Raw genomic sequence first — 17513 nt, 5'->3', positions numbered from 1 at the left:
GTCAACGTAGCATGGGGTGGAATGGTGGTCACGCCACCAAATGTGTATAAATCACATAAATCATGTTATTCATAGAATCCCAAACAATAGGTTCATTATTCCCCCTTGCGTAAAGATGACGTTTCAGCGGCAATAACATTGATCTTGAAGTTGCATCTGAGAGATGTATGTTAGTGCATGTTAGCCGCCTTCCTCAGGGCGATTGAGCAGCCCCTATAACAGAAAAACCAAGAGAAAAGAAGGAATAAATCTAATGTCCTCTTGGTGACATTGAGTTTCCTTTCTGGACATTTCTAGGCAGATTAGTAAAATAAGAATTCTTTATACGTCAGAAAAATTAATTAAAGATTAGACACTTGTTAAAATAGTGGGGCTGGTATCAATTCAGGGTAGAAAATATAATTGCTACTACTTCTGATGTTCTATGGTGGGCGAATTGAATAAATGTCTCACCACAGAAAAACTGTGTGGAGTATCTCTTGATAGGGTAGGCTCCCCAGTCAGGACTTTGCAGTAAACAGGGCTGTTCACCAGTTTGGAAAAGAGACCAACGCGCCGCAGTTGAAATGCGCGAATCCCGCTCAAGTACTGAGTCGTGTGTCTCTATGGAGAAGCAAAAATAGAAAAAATAGCATTGTGTAAATGCGTCCTGAGATCTCTGTGTGTGGTACATGCATAGAGGAGAACCAAAGCCTAATGCCTAGTACAAATATGGACTCCAAAGGGTGAGAAAAGGGGGCCATATGAGGTAAGGAACACGACTAAACTGGTTGTGTTTCCAGTGTGAGTTTAATAGAAAGTATGGAAGGTATACCTTAAGAGTGAAGGTACACCCCTGGAGCCCCGTGTGGTCCTCCAATGTTAAAGGTCAGAGCGGGACTCGACTCGTGCCTGTGTTCCAAAATGAGCACAGCATCTTGTGGATCCTGCCACTCGATGCCCGGTATGTACTCGCGCAATCCAATTTATTTTGTGCGGTTTGCATTTGTCGGAGCCCAGCAGGCCCTAAGGGGGTGTGCTGGCCATCCTCCAATCACGGTCCTATGGACACCGAGCCATGATTGCTTGTGTTGGTGCGGACCCGGAACTCTGTCCATGGTGCGGAGGCTCTGGACCTGGGGCTTGTAGGACCATCATGCCTGCGGCGAAGTTGCTCGCGTTATACGCCCCCCTGCGTAGATTATCCCTCGTATCTGGCGGGTAAAAAAGGTGATCCATTTCAGTGTGCAGGAGGAGGGAAACATCACTGGCCCCTCAGCATGGAGACGGATGTCAGCTGAATGAGGGGGTACTGGTCAGCTGGGATAAGAGGGGGTGTCCAAGATGTTGAATCAGAAAAAATATATGTATGCCGAGGTCTCCCTGTATGGTGGTCTGCCTTGCCCTGGTTGAAAATAGACTGCCAGAGAGCTCTCCTGTTGTCAGGCATTGTCCGTGCATAAATCTCGAAAGATCATTAGTCTCTGTGGCCGGGCAGTCACAGAAAATGTTTCAGCCACACTGATGAATCATCTGTGTGGAAAACGTTGTTGTTCATTTAGGCCATGGGCAAATGAGTCCATTCTATGTATCCACCTACATTCCAAGTCTAAAAGTCGACCTTGGATGTTTGGACCACCGCGGACCCGTTCAATGACCCACCACTTGATGTCTTGAGTGCTGTGTTTATTCTCTATGTAGTGTTGTACTAGGGGAGATCTCAGGTTTTTACATCGGATACGTGATCGATGTTCAGATATCCGTGTGCATAGTTTGCCCAACATAGCGCAAGTGGCACGGGCACTCAATACAATATACCACCTGATTGGTTTTGCAGTTTGAGACATCATTGAGGGTCCAGGTTCTTTCACCGACCTGGAATTTTTGCAATGTCATGGTGAATTGGCATACTGAACACGCCCCGCAAGGATAGTTTCCTTTGAGAGGTCGGAGATTCCACAGGCTGTCCTGAGTGGATTTTCTGATGTACATTGAATGTACCAAGTGTTCTCTGAGATTGCAGGCCCTCTTAAGTGCAAATCTGGACTTTTCTTGTTCCGGTAAGCAGGCCAGTACTTATGAATGATTTTTTTAATTTGAAAAGCATGTTGGCCATGGGTAATTACGCATGTGATTTGGTCTTGTCCTACTGCTGGTGTTTTCGGGGTAAGGAGCGAGTCACGACGTGTGAATTGAGCTCTTTTGAAAGATCTAGCCACCAATTTTTTGGGGTAGCCTCTTTCTCGCAATCTGTCGCTTAGGAGGCTGGAGTCGCGGTAAAAGTCGTCTTGTAACGACTGCCAACACAATTCAGAAGCACTTTGCAGGTAACAATGGAAAAGTCCTACCTTGTCTTCGGCATCTCCGAAGGAGTGAAAGTTTACCGGAGGCCCCTTCCCCAACCTTCTAACACAGGTGCCAGAAAGGGGTTCTCCGGGAAACCCTCTTAGAGGGAAAAAACCCGGTTGTGGATGTTGTTCTGTAGGTGGTTCTCGTCGATCCCTCACAACTGGAGTAGGAAGTCTAACAAGATGGAGTCGCGATGAATTGGCTTGGGGTTTAATCGGGGAGACTCTTCTGTGGGAATAGAATTATCTACCTGTAGCACCCTTCGTCTGTTGGTTACCCAAAGTTGAATGAGTGAGAAGTACCTGTGAGAGGATCCCAAAGAGTGTTATGGAGAGTCTCTGTTGGCTGGGGATGTTGTCCGATCTGATATAAGTTAAAGGAAACAGAATGGAAGTGTTTGAATAAGGTTTTGTAAGAAGAGAAGTGATATGAAGGGGAGCAGGAGCCTGAATGCTTAGATCCCTACCTGATGGATATGCCAGGATGCAGAGATCGCATGTTGAGTCTTGGGAGTTTGAGTGTAGTGTTGAGACGAGATCGACCAAAGGGAAATAAGACTGCTGAGGATTTCTTCTGTAAAGCTGAGCAGAGTGGAGCTGCCGGGTCGGACAGAATAGGGGTGAAATGATGGAAAGTCCTGCAGGGAATGTAAGCAGAGTAAAGTAAAGAGAGAAAGGCTACACTGAATTGAAATCAATGAGAGGCGCGTATCGCAGTTTCAATAACTCACGGAGCGGAGCTGTAATGAATCGTAGCAACACGTAGTACTCCTGGAAACTCTCGTTCATATTGTTCTTCCGGAGTGGGGGGGAGGAGTCTCGCTCTCGTCCTTCTCACGAGCCACTAGACCGCTCCTCTGAGCTTGAGGCTCCATGTTGGTGGTATGAACTCGCAACCGCGGCTGTAACCGCCAACGATGCCAGAGAGTGGTATGCCGAAATCTAGGTGTAACACGTCTAGAGTGGTACAATTTCTGCTAATTCTCAAAAATTGCCTGTATGTTAAGTTCTCTTTGATGTGCTGAGGGTGATCGCTCTGAAAATGTAGTAGGGTATTGCGATCTGTAGGTTTGCGAAAAGTGGTACACATTAGTTTGCCTTGATTGTGTTCAATTGTAAGATCTAGAAAGTGAATAGTTCAGTTGCTGTGTTCAAACGTGAATTGAATGTCAGGGCTGCATGTGTTGAGCCATGCAAAAAAACTCTTGTAGTGCTTCCTCCGATCCTTTCCATAGACATATCACGTCGTCTATGTACCGACGCCATTGTTTAATATTATCCCTCCACCTGTTGGTTTGATTGAATACAAACCTCAGTTCGAAGTTGGCCATGAATAGAATTGCCAAACACGAGGCGAATGTCGCCCCCATAGCAGTTCCCTTGGTCTGTAAGTAGAACTGTTTGTCGAACTCAAAGAAGTTTTTACATAGGGCTAGTGTCATTACTTCAATAATGAATTCTGGTGGAGCTTTTGTCTGTATGTTGGCTGCGATAAGATATTCATACACACAGTCAATTGCGGCCTGTTGAGGAATACTCGTATATAGTGACTTGATGTCTAAAGTCACCAGCAGCTGTTTCTGTTGGTCAAAGTCCAAATTTTCGAATAACTGAATCGTGTGCATGATGTTCCGGATATATGATTCTGTGGTACTGCTGATGGGTTTTGATCAAATATATTGAAAATGATCAACATATTTGCATAAGGGTTCTAATATCGACCCACAGCCAGACACAATTGGTCTCCCTGGAGGGTTGGTAAAGTCTTTATGGATCTTAGATAGAGCATATAGACAGGGAGTTCTGCCTTGTGTTGTCAAGAGAAATTCAGACTCTTTCTCTGTTATCCAGTCCCCTTCTAGTGCATAGGAGACCATTGCAGCAATTTCTATTTTCAAATCTTTGGAACAATCTTTTTTCAGTATTTTGTAACTCTGAGTCATTCAGAAGTTCCATGACCATTCGATAGTACTGTTCGGATTTCATGATCACAATCCCGCCTCCCTTGTCGGCGGGTTTTATAATTAGTTCAGATCTTTTAGATAATTTGGAGAGGGCTTCCCTTTCTGATCGGGTAAGGTTTTGATGTCTTATGGGACCATTCCCCTTACTCATATCTCTGAGATCTCGCAGAACACATCTCTCAAATGTCAAAAGGTCATCAGGGATTTGATTGTCAGAGGGCGTGAAGGTAGATTTCGGGTGAAGTCCAGTATCATTGGGAGTTTCAATATCTTCATGCTCTTGAAAAAATTAGCGTAGTCTCACAGTACGTAAGAACCGTCGTATTTCCATCTCAGTATTATACCAGTCTGTGTTGCCAGATGGTACAAATGATAAGCCCTTTGTTAGTACAGAAATGTGTGTGGCTGTGAGTTGAATCTTTGCCAAACTGAAGATTGGTAAGTCCTGGTCTATCTCAGGATTTATCTCCTCCGACGTCTCGGTTGTCTGCGTTGGAAACCGGGATTCCATGGTGGGGGGGCCCCACCCTCCACCTATCCCTTCTCGTCCAGGTGGAGGAGGAGGTGGTGGTGGTGGGTAATTTTGTTGTTGTTGGAAGCAATCTTACTTTTGATTTTGGTAGCAGAGGCCAACTACTGTTCATCAACAAGAAAGAACTCCATTAGGGTATTAATTCCATCTAATTTTTCCATATTTTCGTGAGGCATAAGCATGCAAGGATTGCATCATCTGCCCCATGCTGCAACTCTGTCAGATTGTGCGACAGCTCTAGCCTTGATGCAAAATCTGCTAAATGCAGCTGCACTGAATGGGTTGGCTGTGGTGTGGTCTCTAGCAAACTGCATCTTGTTCCTTGCCTTGCTACTTACCACTATTCCGATTATCTGTATAAAATGTTTAGATTTTGGGGCAAGGACCTGTGTGCGATTATCTAGATTCTCTAACATAAAAAGGTTTATATGGGTTCACAGTGGCTACCGTACATCAAATCTTGCACTGCCTCTTTGTAGAAGGGCACCGTAAGGATTACTCTACTACAAACGTGTGCCCTTCTCAAAACACACATGCCCATAAGGTGCTAGATACCTCATGAACTGATGAAATATGATGTTCATCAGCTGGTTGTCAGGAGGGATAGTGGCCTTTGGGGTTTATTTTGTGAAAATTAAGGCCTTAATAAATTTTCAAAATTGCATGTGGATGGGATCAAGTCTGAGGTGGATGGGTATGTCCTGGGAATAAATGGAGAATGCATGTTTATAAACAAGCTGGAGATCAGTATTTTCATTAGGTCATTAATACTATATTTGGGGGGCGTGGCTTGATGGCCACGTAAGGAGACGCATCTCTCCGGGGCTCCCGCAGATCCTCTACTGATCCTGGGAATTAAAGGAAAATGCGGGCGATATAACAGATCAGCAGCGCACCCAAAGATGCATGAAGACTCCGTGCACACATCGTGCGCAATGCAGGACGAAATGATGGTCGCTACAGGGAGCTATGGCTTAAGGAAAGTGAATGGCCACCAAAATGGCGGCGGCACACAAAGGGTCATAAACTGACCGGGATACCAGTGCATATGGAGATGGCCGGCACCGGTGGGGCGCCTTCTGCGACGCTGCCGCACTAATACATCGCATTGGCGGGTGACCGGCACTGAGCTGGAGGAGGCTGGCCGTGCTGCGGAAAAGAGCGCCGACCTTGGGGATTGCTGCCGAGGAGGGGAGGACCCCGAACTTCACCGCCGGGGACACACAGACAAAGGAGGCGACAAATCACCCAGGGCTACACAGCCCACACCGCGAGCGGAGCCGGAGGCAGCCCCGGATGTGTGCGCCCCGGATTGCGGACCCCCCCGCCAGGATATAGCTGAGGGGGCTGCTCGAGCAGTTAAGCACTGGCCCCGGCTGCGATGCAGTGGCAGTGAGAAGCCGTGCCCGAGGCGGCGAGGGCCGGACAGAAGCCGTGCCCGAGGCGGCGAGGGCCGGACAGAAGCCGCAGGCGGCGAGCGCCTTGGAGAGTTTGCAAGCCAGGGGTGTCGGGCAGCATTCGTAACTAAAGAAAATCTTGTCTAGGCGGTAGTCACGAAAAAGAAACCCTCCGTGAAACTCCGCCCTTTCACAAAAAATGGATTATAAAATGGAAAACAATAACAATTGTATAACACTTATGTATGAATGCTGTTAAACACTTGGAAAGGACTGATGTTCAGAGGGCCTCGCACCGATTGGAGAAAATGCCCCTGCTCGCGGCCGCATTACTAACGGAAAAGTGTTGGGTGTAAGCTAGGCAGGCCGTGTAAGCCAGGGTAACGGCCCCTGCAAAGGCAGGCATATACACGAGAGCCCCCCGGTGGGGTCCCCAAGGAGCGGAGCGCCTACTGCAGCGCACCAATGTGAGGTGTGCACTGAATGTAAAGGATGGCATCCACCAAGCGCAGCGGCTCACGGACACACAAAGCAGTGAGGAGAAGCAGCAGAGGTGACTCTGGAGAGGGGGGGGAGCCGCACAAGATCCCCCTTGCCCGGGACTGAGGCTGGACTGCTGGAGGCGTGCCTCAGTGGGGGACCCATTGGGAAAACAAAATTTAAAAAAAAAAAAAAGGGGGGGGGGTGAAGAGATGGAACCACATCATCGGAACCAATAATAACAAGCATAAAGACAACACATTCCTGGAGTGGGGCGCATGGTGCACAACACACACAAGCTGCCTGCACGGGAGTAAGCCGAGAAGGCTGCACTACCCTTGAGTGGGGCGTAATAGCGCTAATACGAACACTGGACGGCACAATGAAGCCCAAAACATGGCGGCGAGCCTGAAGGCTGCAAAACCCAGACGGTCCCCTGTGCAATAAGGGGTAAGAGGAACAGAATCTTCTGGCTGCCGGCAACCAACTGAAGGGGCACAATTGTGTGCACAAATGTGGGAGGACACAGCCCATTCCGAGAGGGCAGCGGGCAGGTCTCCCAGCGTGATACCATGCACTAGCCTCTGGAACAGCACTACATCAAGGAGACTCTCGCAGTAGAGGCGGCGGCGCCAGCACACACGCGGGCGACACGACAAAATGTCAAACAAAATAGTAAAACCAAAGAGCAAGCAGCCCACGTTGGAGGCTTATCCAAAGACACCAACCGAAGCGGAGGGAACCCGGAGCAAGGATAAAACCACCGCTGGGACAGAGGATGCCCCGGGCACGATTCAAGAGGTGCTGGCGGCGATTGGGGACCTTACAGTCGCCTGGGAGACCAAATTGGGCCTGGCCATGAACGAACTGAAAGTGGCATTAGACCTTAAGGTTGGAGCGGTCCAGGAAGATGTGAATTTGCTTAGACCAGAGATCGCTAGTAGAGCGCACTGGAAACCTGGAGAAGGACATGGCCCCAAACACAGCAGACTGCGCCACCCATAGATCAGAAATACATGCCCTCGTGCAGCGAGAGGGCAACTTGGAGAACAGGGCGGAGGAAGCGGAGGGACGTGCTAGACGCAACAATATCCGTATAGTTGGCCTTCCAGAGGGAACGGAAGGACCGAACCCAACAGAATTTGTGGAAACCATGTTGCTGCAGGAGATAGCCAGGGGGCCCTGACCCAGGGGTTCACGGTGGAAAGAGCGCACAGGGCTCTGACAAGAAGACCGTCCCCGGGGGCCCCACCCAGGCCAGTGATCGCCAAAATCCTGAATTATCGAGACCGGGAAAAGATACTTGAATTCTTCCGTAAGGGCGGGACGATCGAGAGGGGGTCCGCCAAAATCACCGCATATCCGGACTACACCCTGCAGGTATAGCGTAGTAAAATGAACTTTGGAGCGGTGAAAAGAAGACTACGGGAAACAGGACAGAGATATATGCTGCTTTACCCGGCCAAGCTGAAGGTGTTCCACAGGAACAAAACTTTGTTTTTTGAAACGTTGGAGGATGCCATGGACTGGCTAGACATGCAGAGTCGCCCCCAGGAATCGGAGATCCAGACGGCAGCTGACGAAGATAAGTAACATGCGGCTTTGGCGCCCTCGGTTACAAAGCATAAGACACTGGGACTAGAATATAGCATTGCATGGGACTCTGGGATAGTGCTGCTTAGACTGTATATTTTTGTAAGATCCGACTGAACTGAACAATCCCAATCAGATGAGCGGGAGCCCTGGGGAAACGACCCTGGCACCCCCATAGCATTACGCTTAGCAAGGTCACTACTAGCTTGGTGACGCCACGCAGGGCCCTTGTACTCGGAGGCACGAGACAGGACCAGACGCGGGTGGGTCTGAGATCCAGGGATGGAACTGGGCAATTGTTGGGGCTGGGCAGGGAGGGGGGTGGGGGGGAATTGTGTGCAGTGGGGTGGAGTTGAGGAGGTTGGGGGGGGGTCAGGAAGGGTGGAGGGAGGGGAGGGGTTCAAGAGTTAGACAATGGGTCATCAGGGAAGATATTGGAAGAGAAAGTGGAGGGGGAGTTCAACAAGTAGATGGCGTCGGGTAATCTCAGGATAGCGACCTGTAATGTGCGGGGCCTCAATAATTACCTAAAACGCAACAAAGTGATGATGTATTTAAAGAGGATGCGCATTGATATAGCCTTGCTGCAGGAGACCCACCTCACCAAGGATAAGTTGGAGGTGGTCAGTAGAAAATGGAAGGGTAATGTCATAGAAGCCGCATATTCGGCATATGCTAGGGGAGTGATCACTTGGGTGGCACCGCATGTGCCGTTACAGCTGCTCAGCTCTACAATATACCCAGAAGATAGAATGGTGGTGGTGGTGGTGGTGGTGGTGGGACTTCTAGAAAACAGGGAGGTGAACATCATAAATCTGTACGCCCCTAACCACGACACAGCGACTTATTACAGATCCCTATACAACAAAATTAGCCCCCTGGCGGGTGGCGCGGTGGTGTGGGGAGGAGATTTCAATTGTACTCTGAATCCCAAGATAGATAGGTCAGATGATAATTCGGGAAAGCCGGCGCCAGCTGCTAAAGCATTGAGGACACTACTGACAGACCTCGGTCTGGAGGATGTGTGGAGAAGGCTACACCCAACGGATAGGCAGTATTCACACTATGCTGCGCCACATGACCTGCACACCAGGCTGGATTATGTGTTTGTAGCGGCAGAGATAGCGTGAGAAATAATGGGGGCTGAATACAAGGCCAGGGTACTATCCAATCACTCGCCATTGGTCGTAGAGTGGCAACATCAACCTCCTAGAGCACGTATCCCAACATGGAGGCTCAGAACCGAGGCTCTACAAGATGCCAAATTTCGAGAGGGGCTGAGGGAGGTTATCGAGGAATACTTCAAGGTGGTGGTGTGTGGGGTAGCCATATCAAAATCCAAGGGACTCCAAGGGGGTATTGAACGGAAACTGCTAGAAACGGAAAAAGAGCTGGAGAGCCTTGTTCTGAGCGAGGGGACCGCCCGAGAGAGTGGCGTCAAGATAAAAGACTTACAGTTAGCTTGTAGCGAACTCTGGGACAGATTGTGAAAATTAAACTATAGGAAATATACGGAGAGGCTACATGCAGGGGGGGATAAGCCGGGTAGACTACTGGCCTGGCTATATAAGAATGAGACCCCTCGTTCGGTGATCAGAGAGGTGAGAGACGCGGAAGGCCGAATCTATAGCACCCAGGAAGGGGTAAATGGGGAGTTTAAGTACTACAGACGATTATACAAGGATACAGGGGAAGATATGAGTCAGGAAATATGGGAAACAATAGAGGATACGGGATTGCCTACCCTGGACGACCTAGAGCGCACAGACTTAGATGCCCCCATTACCATTGATGAACTGGAGGTGGTGATCCAACACCTCCCTACATGTAAAGCACCTGGTTTGGATGGGTTACCAAGTGAATTTTATAAAACATACAAGCAGGAGCTACTCCAGCCGCTGCTGGCCATGTTTAATGAACCTTATGAGCGTGGGGAACTGCCGGCGTCCCTTCGCAAAGCAGTGATCGTCTCGCTCCTGAAACCGGGTAAGCCGGACGTGGAATGCGGGTCCTATAGGCTACTGTCCATACTCAACCAAGATAGCAAAATACTTACGGCAGTGCTAGCCAATAGACTAAAGCGGGTAATTGGCAAATTGATACACCCAGACCAAACGGGTTATGTCCCCGGCAGGAATATCACAGATAACCATAGGAGGCTGCACCACATTATTGACCAAACTAAGGAAGACTCGGGCGAGATGGCCATCGTGTCACTGGACGCGGTGAAAGCCTTCGACTCTGTGCAGTGGCCGTAGTTGAAAGCGACCCTGAAAGGATATGGAATGGGACCAGGTTATACTGGATGGGTCCAGCTGCTATACAGTTCCCCGATTGCAAGAGTTAAAACGGGACCCACAATATCAGATAAATGGCAACTCAGTAGGGGGACCAGACAAGGTTGCCCCCTGTCACCCATGTTATACATCCTGGCATTAGAGCCGCTAGCAATACGGGGAGGTGGGGATCTGCACGACGGTGGGCACACATCTGATATCACTATACGCAGATGATATGCTTCTCTACTTGCGCTACCCGGAGGAAAACATGCAATATGTGCTGGATGTGATGGATCGATATGCCACCCTCTCGGGCATATCAGTGAACCCCGGGAAGTCCAGCTTGTACCCTTTGGGGAGGTACGGAAGCACCCGATCAGCGAGGTTACCTGTCCTGCAGATACCCTGACAGACTGTTACATTTAGATACCTGGGCGTGAACATTTATCATAAGATAGAGATGGAGCACAACCGCAATACAGAGAATGCGATTGAGGGCATCAGGAAGAGCATGACGTTCTGGTCTAGACTACCGCTGGCCATGATGGGGAGAGCAGCGTTGCTCAAAATGGTTGTCCTGCCCAGACTCTTGCACTTTTTCGTGAATATCCCTTACCTGATTCCCAGACGCTTTTTTGTGAAACTCCACAGAATGTGCAGGGGCTTCATATGGGGCAGCTCCAGGAACAGGGTGGCCCTGTGGAAACTACAGAACACTTATGATAAGGGGGGCATAAATCTGCCAAACTTTGAACTGTACGACTTGGCGGGACAGCTGCTGCATGTGGCTAGATGGCTGTCTGCAGAAGACTCGGTGGAAGCCAGGCTTCTGCAGGGTGACTCAGCCCCATACTTTCTAAGAGAGACAGTGTGGATGCATAAAATTAAGATGGTGGGCTTGGGGAGACTGTTGGAGTTGGGCTGGGAAGTATGGCCCAGAGCATGGAGAACGGTGGGCAACCCGGGCCTGCTCTCTCAGCAGGTCCCGCTGGTGGCTGTATTTGGTGACGACTCCCAACTGTTTGAAGCGGTCCGCAGGTACTGGGAACCTGTGGGTATAGCCACCCTTGGAGATATCTGGCAGGAAGGGGAAGTATTGGAATTCCAGTGGTTGCAGGAGGAGACAGGGGTGCATAGTGGCCAATACATAACATACATCAGGCTCCTGAAAAGGTTAAGGGGAAGGTGGCCTGAGACAGCACTAGCGGAAGAACCTGATGCCACCCTGGAAACAACGTATGACATCTCAGAGGGTGGACACAAAATATCTAGGATATATGAGCTCTTGAGAGCAAAGGCAGAGAGGGAGCCACCACAGCTGAGGCAGGACTGGGAGGAGACAGGGGAACCCATGACAGATGGACAGTGGGATAGAGCCCAAAGATACCATAAGAAGGTTTCCCGGAATGCGAGACTCCAGCAGATCCAGCTGTACGTCACCCATAGAGCTTACCTGACCCCTGGAAGAATAGCCAGGTTTGGAGGCTCGGCCGTACAGAAATGCCCCAGGTGCGGAAAGGAGGAGGCAAGGTTGCTGCATATGTTCTGGGCTTCCCAAGAGGTACACAGATTTTGGGAAGAAATAAAGACGAAAATGGCTGGTGGGGGTGTGGTGCTGGATGTGAGGTCTGCTGGGGCATGCATGCTTGGAAATTTCCCCAGGCCACGTAATTTAAAGCATATCAACAAAATGAAAGACCTGGCCTGCATCCTGGCCAAGCGCAGGATTGCAATGAACTGGAAGGCTGCCCATAGGCCCAGAGTGGAGACATGGTGGGCGGACCTCCTGAGATGGGCAGAAGCAGAAACTGCGGTTTGGTTTGAAGCTGTCACCAGTGGGGAGAGGAGGAAGTGGGCCCCTTAAAAGCCTGGAGGCAGCTAGTGACCTCAATGGCAACCGCTCACCAGGCCAATCAGGAACCGGAGGACTCAGATGTGTTTACAAACACTGAGATTCCTGAAAATACTCACACAGATGACACTGTTGAAACTACTCGAGTTTGTGGGGAAGGAGGGTGGAGGACTCGAAATTTATAACTTGCCGGTTTGACATTGATTATGTACGTCCTAAAAGTTGTAATGTTTGGAGTGTTGTTTTTGGAAAATAATAAAAATTGTTTAAAAAAAAAACTATATTTGCTTTCAATCTCAACTTGTTTTTAAATTCTAATATCCTTTGATCTTTCCACCGGTTCCACCCTTACAGCTAATTTGCTAACTAGTCTACTTGTAATATGGACAGCCTTCGCAAAACCCCATTCCCATCTCCTTTTTCGACCCACTCTTCCCTATTTCACTACCTTGCACCCTTTAACTGAATACAATATTTGCCTCATCCAACGCCCTGTTGCTGACCCCAGATTCCTTTCCCTCAACTTATTCCAACTACCAGCAAATGTTCTTTACCACATCCAATATCTTTCAATCTCCCTCGACTTCAATGTTCTACCTTTTGGGATATGAGGTCATCATCCCTGCTCATACAAAATCTGTTCCACAATCCCCCTCCTTGCCTATTTTCCTTTTGATAATTTCTTCTTTAGTGGCCCATTGACATTCAAATATTTTCTCGATTCATTTCTACATCTGCCTGCACTACAGTGTGGTTTCAGAGTCACAAACTTAATGGAAACTGCTTTACTTTCATCAACTAACTCTTCGATTGTAATCTTTGTATGGTGTGGTGTGGTTGCTGCCTTCGATAATCCTGAAACCCCCTATACTGCTTTAAATGCATACACCCTTGAACTGAACGGGTTGCGCTTATGTGATCTAATGGGCTAGAAAACCTCCAAGCTCCTTTTCCCTCCAGGGTAGTTGCCCATATTGGGCCTTCCATTTTTGTCTACTTAGGCATCTCGTCCCTGTGTCCTCGTATTTCCCCTCCCTCCCCAGTCTGTCATGTTTATGCTGATGACTGCCAGATATTTACCTAGTTTTCTTTGAGACTCCAGCTCCAATTTCCTTCTTAATGTGATTTTGCTGATGTCCTTTCACTCCCTACACTTTATAAAGAACTACAACAGGGGTACCCTTTGTTTTCCTCCTCAACCATCTCATTCTTTCATAGGTCTCTGTGTTCTTCCTCTGCCTATATTCTGAAAGGAATCCATGATTATTGTGGAGAATCCTGTGGATCCCCCACTAAATTCCTGCCTGGAGTCTCCTCCCAGGTGGCCAGGAGAGGGCAAACGCTTCCTGATCCCAATCCTTGTGGTGGTGTACTGCGGGAGGATCACCTGGGTAGAGACCAGGCTCAGGGAAGGGGGGAGATTTCGCAGGGTGAGACATAGTATTTTTCCTTGAAGAGGAATACTTTTACCCCAGACTTAGAGGAGGAATTGGCTTATTGCCATTTTGATATATCTCAACCTCGTACTAAGGATCAAAGGGTAAATTCAAAAGACGTGACTTAATCTAGTGTTGAACCCAAAGAACCAATCTTTTATATACCTAAGACACCATATACTCCACAATGCCAAAAGTATGCCAGCAGGAACGGCATACATGTGACTTTTCCTGCCCCATCTGCCTCTCAAAAAGGTAAAACCTTACAACTCTTCTTTTAATAATTTCAACTGAGGAAAATCTATTCTTTACCCTTTTAAAGAAATAGATTAATTGAATCTTTCTTAAGTGGACTGCATGTCCCAGATTCCCTCAGGGACTGTGAAGAAGAGAGCTGAAGAGGCATGCCGAAACCGAGGTCAGCTTTTGGCAAGGTCAGGCAAGTAGTACTAATGGCCTGTACCTGAAATCAATTAACCCTCCTGCGGGGCATAAAAGGCTGCAGTAGTGAGGAACAGTAGAAAGAAGCTGGAGCAGAAGCAGGAAGGTCGGCAGTTTAAAATAAAAGGTTGAACCTTGAGAAAACTAAAAACAGTAGTGAGTCTCACATTACTGACCCCTCACATTATGCTCCTTCTTAACTTCTCATATTTCCATCCTTGCTTGCTCTTCATGCTCCATCTCCACAGTCTATCAGAAAGCAACCATATGGACCAAAGGATGGAAGATCACACTTGTTTATCATTTCACATATATCGATAAACATTTCTTCAAAACGTGTAAGGACAAGTGTATGGAAACTGAATGAGAGTGCATGTAAATTGGGGAGAGACTTGTGAGCCCAAGATAGGCTGTAATAAATGTATGTATAAAATGGTTTATGCATTCTGTTGCTAATTTAAATACTGAACATTCATTCATAATAAAATATAAATTGTTTTGAAAAAAACGTTTATCGATATATGTGAAATGATAAACAAAGTGTGATCCGCCATCCTCCATTCTTTGGTCCATATTGTTGCTTTCTGATATGTTGTTTTGCCTGAGGGACCAAGGATTATAATCGGGCACCTCTTATTTTTGAAGCCATCTCCACAGTCTTCAGAAAATGTGCAATTCAAGCACCTGAAATTCAGTTCCTTGTGCTCATTGTCTTGACTGACCATTTCTCTTTTCTCCTAGTTGATCTCATTGCTTGCTTTCTCTTTTTGTGGACCGCTACATTTATGCAGTAAGCCTTTTTTCTAAGCTTCCATCTATCTGCTTAACTCTGTTGCTCATCTACCTGATCATCATGTGTGCCTTTTATGGTTGCTTTCCATCTGCTAAATCATTCCCTCTACTCCTCACTGCAGTTTCACTCACAGGTCCCAGGGCTTCCAGTTCCCTAGCGCAGTTATGAACTTTCACGCTAAATTCACAGTATCTTCACCACCTTTCTTTTCAAAAAAATTTTTCTTTGGCCTTTTCTGCCTTCTACGCAGGCTAATATTCTAAGTCAGGCCTACCATGATAAATCTACCTCAGACAAATCCACAAATCCCCACTGAATAAATATTGCTTTACATTTTGTAACACTTTGTGTAGACTGTACAAATCTCCAATGTTAAAGGCTGCTATAAATTCAAAAATGTGAAATGAAATATGCCTAGTCAGCTAGACGGATCAATCAGGTTAGATAGATAGATCTAGATAAGACAGAGCAATTGATCATTGGATAGAGGAAGATCCTATCCTGGCTGCAACACAAATGGTCTTTGATGACAGTTGGAACGCCCTCCCACAATCCAGTTTAGATGACTGAATACAATGGTCTCAGAGGCTTTACCCTCATCAAATAGAGTAATTCAGACGTTGTGTTCCCAGATTCCAAAACAATGGCTCTCAAAGAAATGTACAGATGCTGCCTGATTCAGGGCTTTTGTGGAAGAAGGGAATCTAATTCCTGGCACCACTCCTGGTATACGGCCTCAGATTGTTATTCTAAACACATTCTTTGTGAGCTCTGCAAAAACAGTCCACAAGGACTATGGCGTTTGTGTAGCATGCAATGGTTTCCAATTAATTCTTATATCAGTGCTTTTACATGTTCAAGTTTCGAGATGTGGTTTATTGATGTTCAATGCAGGATTATATAGGTTTTTTAAACAAGGTAATATTTAGTTCCAGGCATCCCTTACAGGTCAAAACAATTGTGATGTGTGAATTAAAAACTAGCTTCAAGTAAACATCTTGAAACATACATACCTTGGTTTCTGTTAAACAATGTGGTGGGGAACGACTACATAGATCAATCATTTGTGCCTTTATGAAATGCTGTGTGGTGAGAATGGTCTTGGACGGGACACCTCTTCTATCCCTAACACAATGCACTGGTGACCGATTTGAAAGACAATCTCAACTGTCCTGGACACAGATTGGGATAAAGAAAATCCCTATAGTAGCTCAAGAACTGAATCTATGTCCTAGAAGCCCATTCTGTTTTAGTGTCACACTGCATATTGAGGGTTGAACTTGATAGACAAGCAGGTCATTTTTAAAGTTAAGCATGTATGAAGTGGGCTTTGATCACAAGTGGCACCTGTCTCTGTGCTATCAAAAAATATCAACATCTACACAATTTGTAACGCTCCCACCACCCCAATTTCACATCCAACCTACTCCCAAACCACTGCCCATTAAACCTACAGTTATAGGAAGCTGGTGAGGACCTGGACTTTGTGCCGTCTTCTCCATACAGTGAGGAGCGTCGACTGTAGTTAAGCTGTTGGCTGCTGCTAATGCTAGTCGCCCCTTGTGACATTCGCTCCTTAGTTTTGAGGGCGTGATCCCTCTCCTGCTTCAGTCGCTCATCATCCTTCAAAAGGGATACAATCTGTTTTGCTTTTTCACGGACGTTGATGCCTTGGTCTTTACCATCACGGTCAATGAACTGGAAGTCCTTGAGGGTTTGAACAGTGTACAGGTTCTCACGGCACTGATGTGCCACTTTGTCAGAAGCAGTTTTGATAAGGTAATCCAGGAGAGTGAGAGCCTTGTACACATGACGCCAGTTCTTCCCACTGTCATTTAGACGCCTCCAAATCATGTCCATTACTTCAGAGAAAGCCACAGCATTGAAAGTCAGGTCTGCAATCTCTGACATCACAGATGTGGAGGGACCCCATGGATCATTTGAGGTTGCCTCACGCACCTTTATCTCAGCCTCTGTGTAATTGTGCACAATGTTCTTTACCTGACGGCGCAAGGATGAGGTTGTCATGATTGAGCTGTGGAAAGCCTTCAAATGTTCCAGCAAGAAAATGTGTGCAATCCCCTTCAAGCACCCGTTACAAATGCTCCCAATCACCGGTTCCACTGTATCACCAATGCCAGGGATCTAGCCTCATATGCACAGTCAGCTGAAGTACACCAGCAGTCATAGGGACCTACAAAAGAAAGAAAATGTTCAGAACAATTTTTTCAAAAAGAGGGAAGACTTGGAAAGACGTAAGTTAAGTGCAGTCATTCGATAATGAGTGTATGAGGGAGCATGTGAGTGGAGGTAAAACAAACGCACCAACACTTTTCACAGTACCGCAATGGTGCATTTGAGTACACCTACGCTTAACACCATCAAGAAATGAGGTGAAAGAGAGCACCTGAGCGTCACC

The 17513-nt window shown here is 47.3% G+C and overlaps 1 protein-coding gene across 4 annotated transcripts in view; it reads right to left on the bottom strand.

The window, feature by feature from the left end:
- The window catches only part of EPN3 (epsin 3), a 472738-nt gene that overhangs the window by 299764 nt on the left and 155461 nt on the right, over nucleotides 1–17513 (bottom strand). For 3 of the 4 annotated variants that reach the window (XM_069654889.1, XM_069654890.1, XM_069654892.1), the window contains exon 2: nucleotides 16549–17288. In XM_069654889.1, the coding sequence (XP_069510990.1) occupies nucleotides 16549–17122 (574 nt within the window). In that variant the 5' untranslated portion in view covers nucleotides 17123–17288. Of the gene's footprint in view, nucleotides 1–16548; nucleotides 17289–17513 lie in introns of those variants that run through there. The other variant, XM_069654891.1, reaches the window with a different exon arrangement.

Source organism: Ambystoma mexicanum, chromosome 3q (genome assembly GCF_040938575.1).
Source record: "Ambystoma mexicanum isolate Mex_15411 chromosome 3q, UKY_AmexF1_1, whole genome shotgun sequence".
NCBI classification, from domain to species: domain Eukaryota; kingdom Metazoa; phylum Chordata; class Amphibia; order Caudata; family Ambystomatidae; genus Ambystoma; species Ambystoma mexicanum.
Note: the sequence above shows the minus strand (reverse complement) of the source record. Positions and strands in the feature narration are given on the sequence as shown.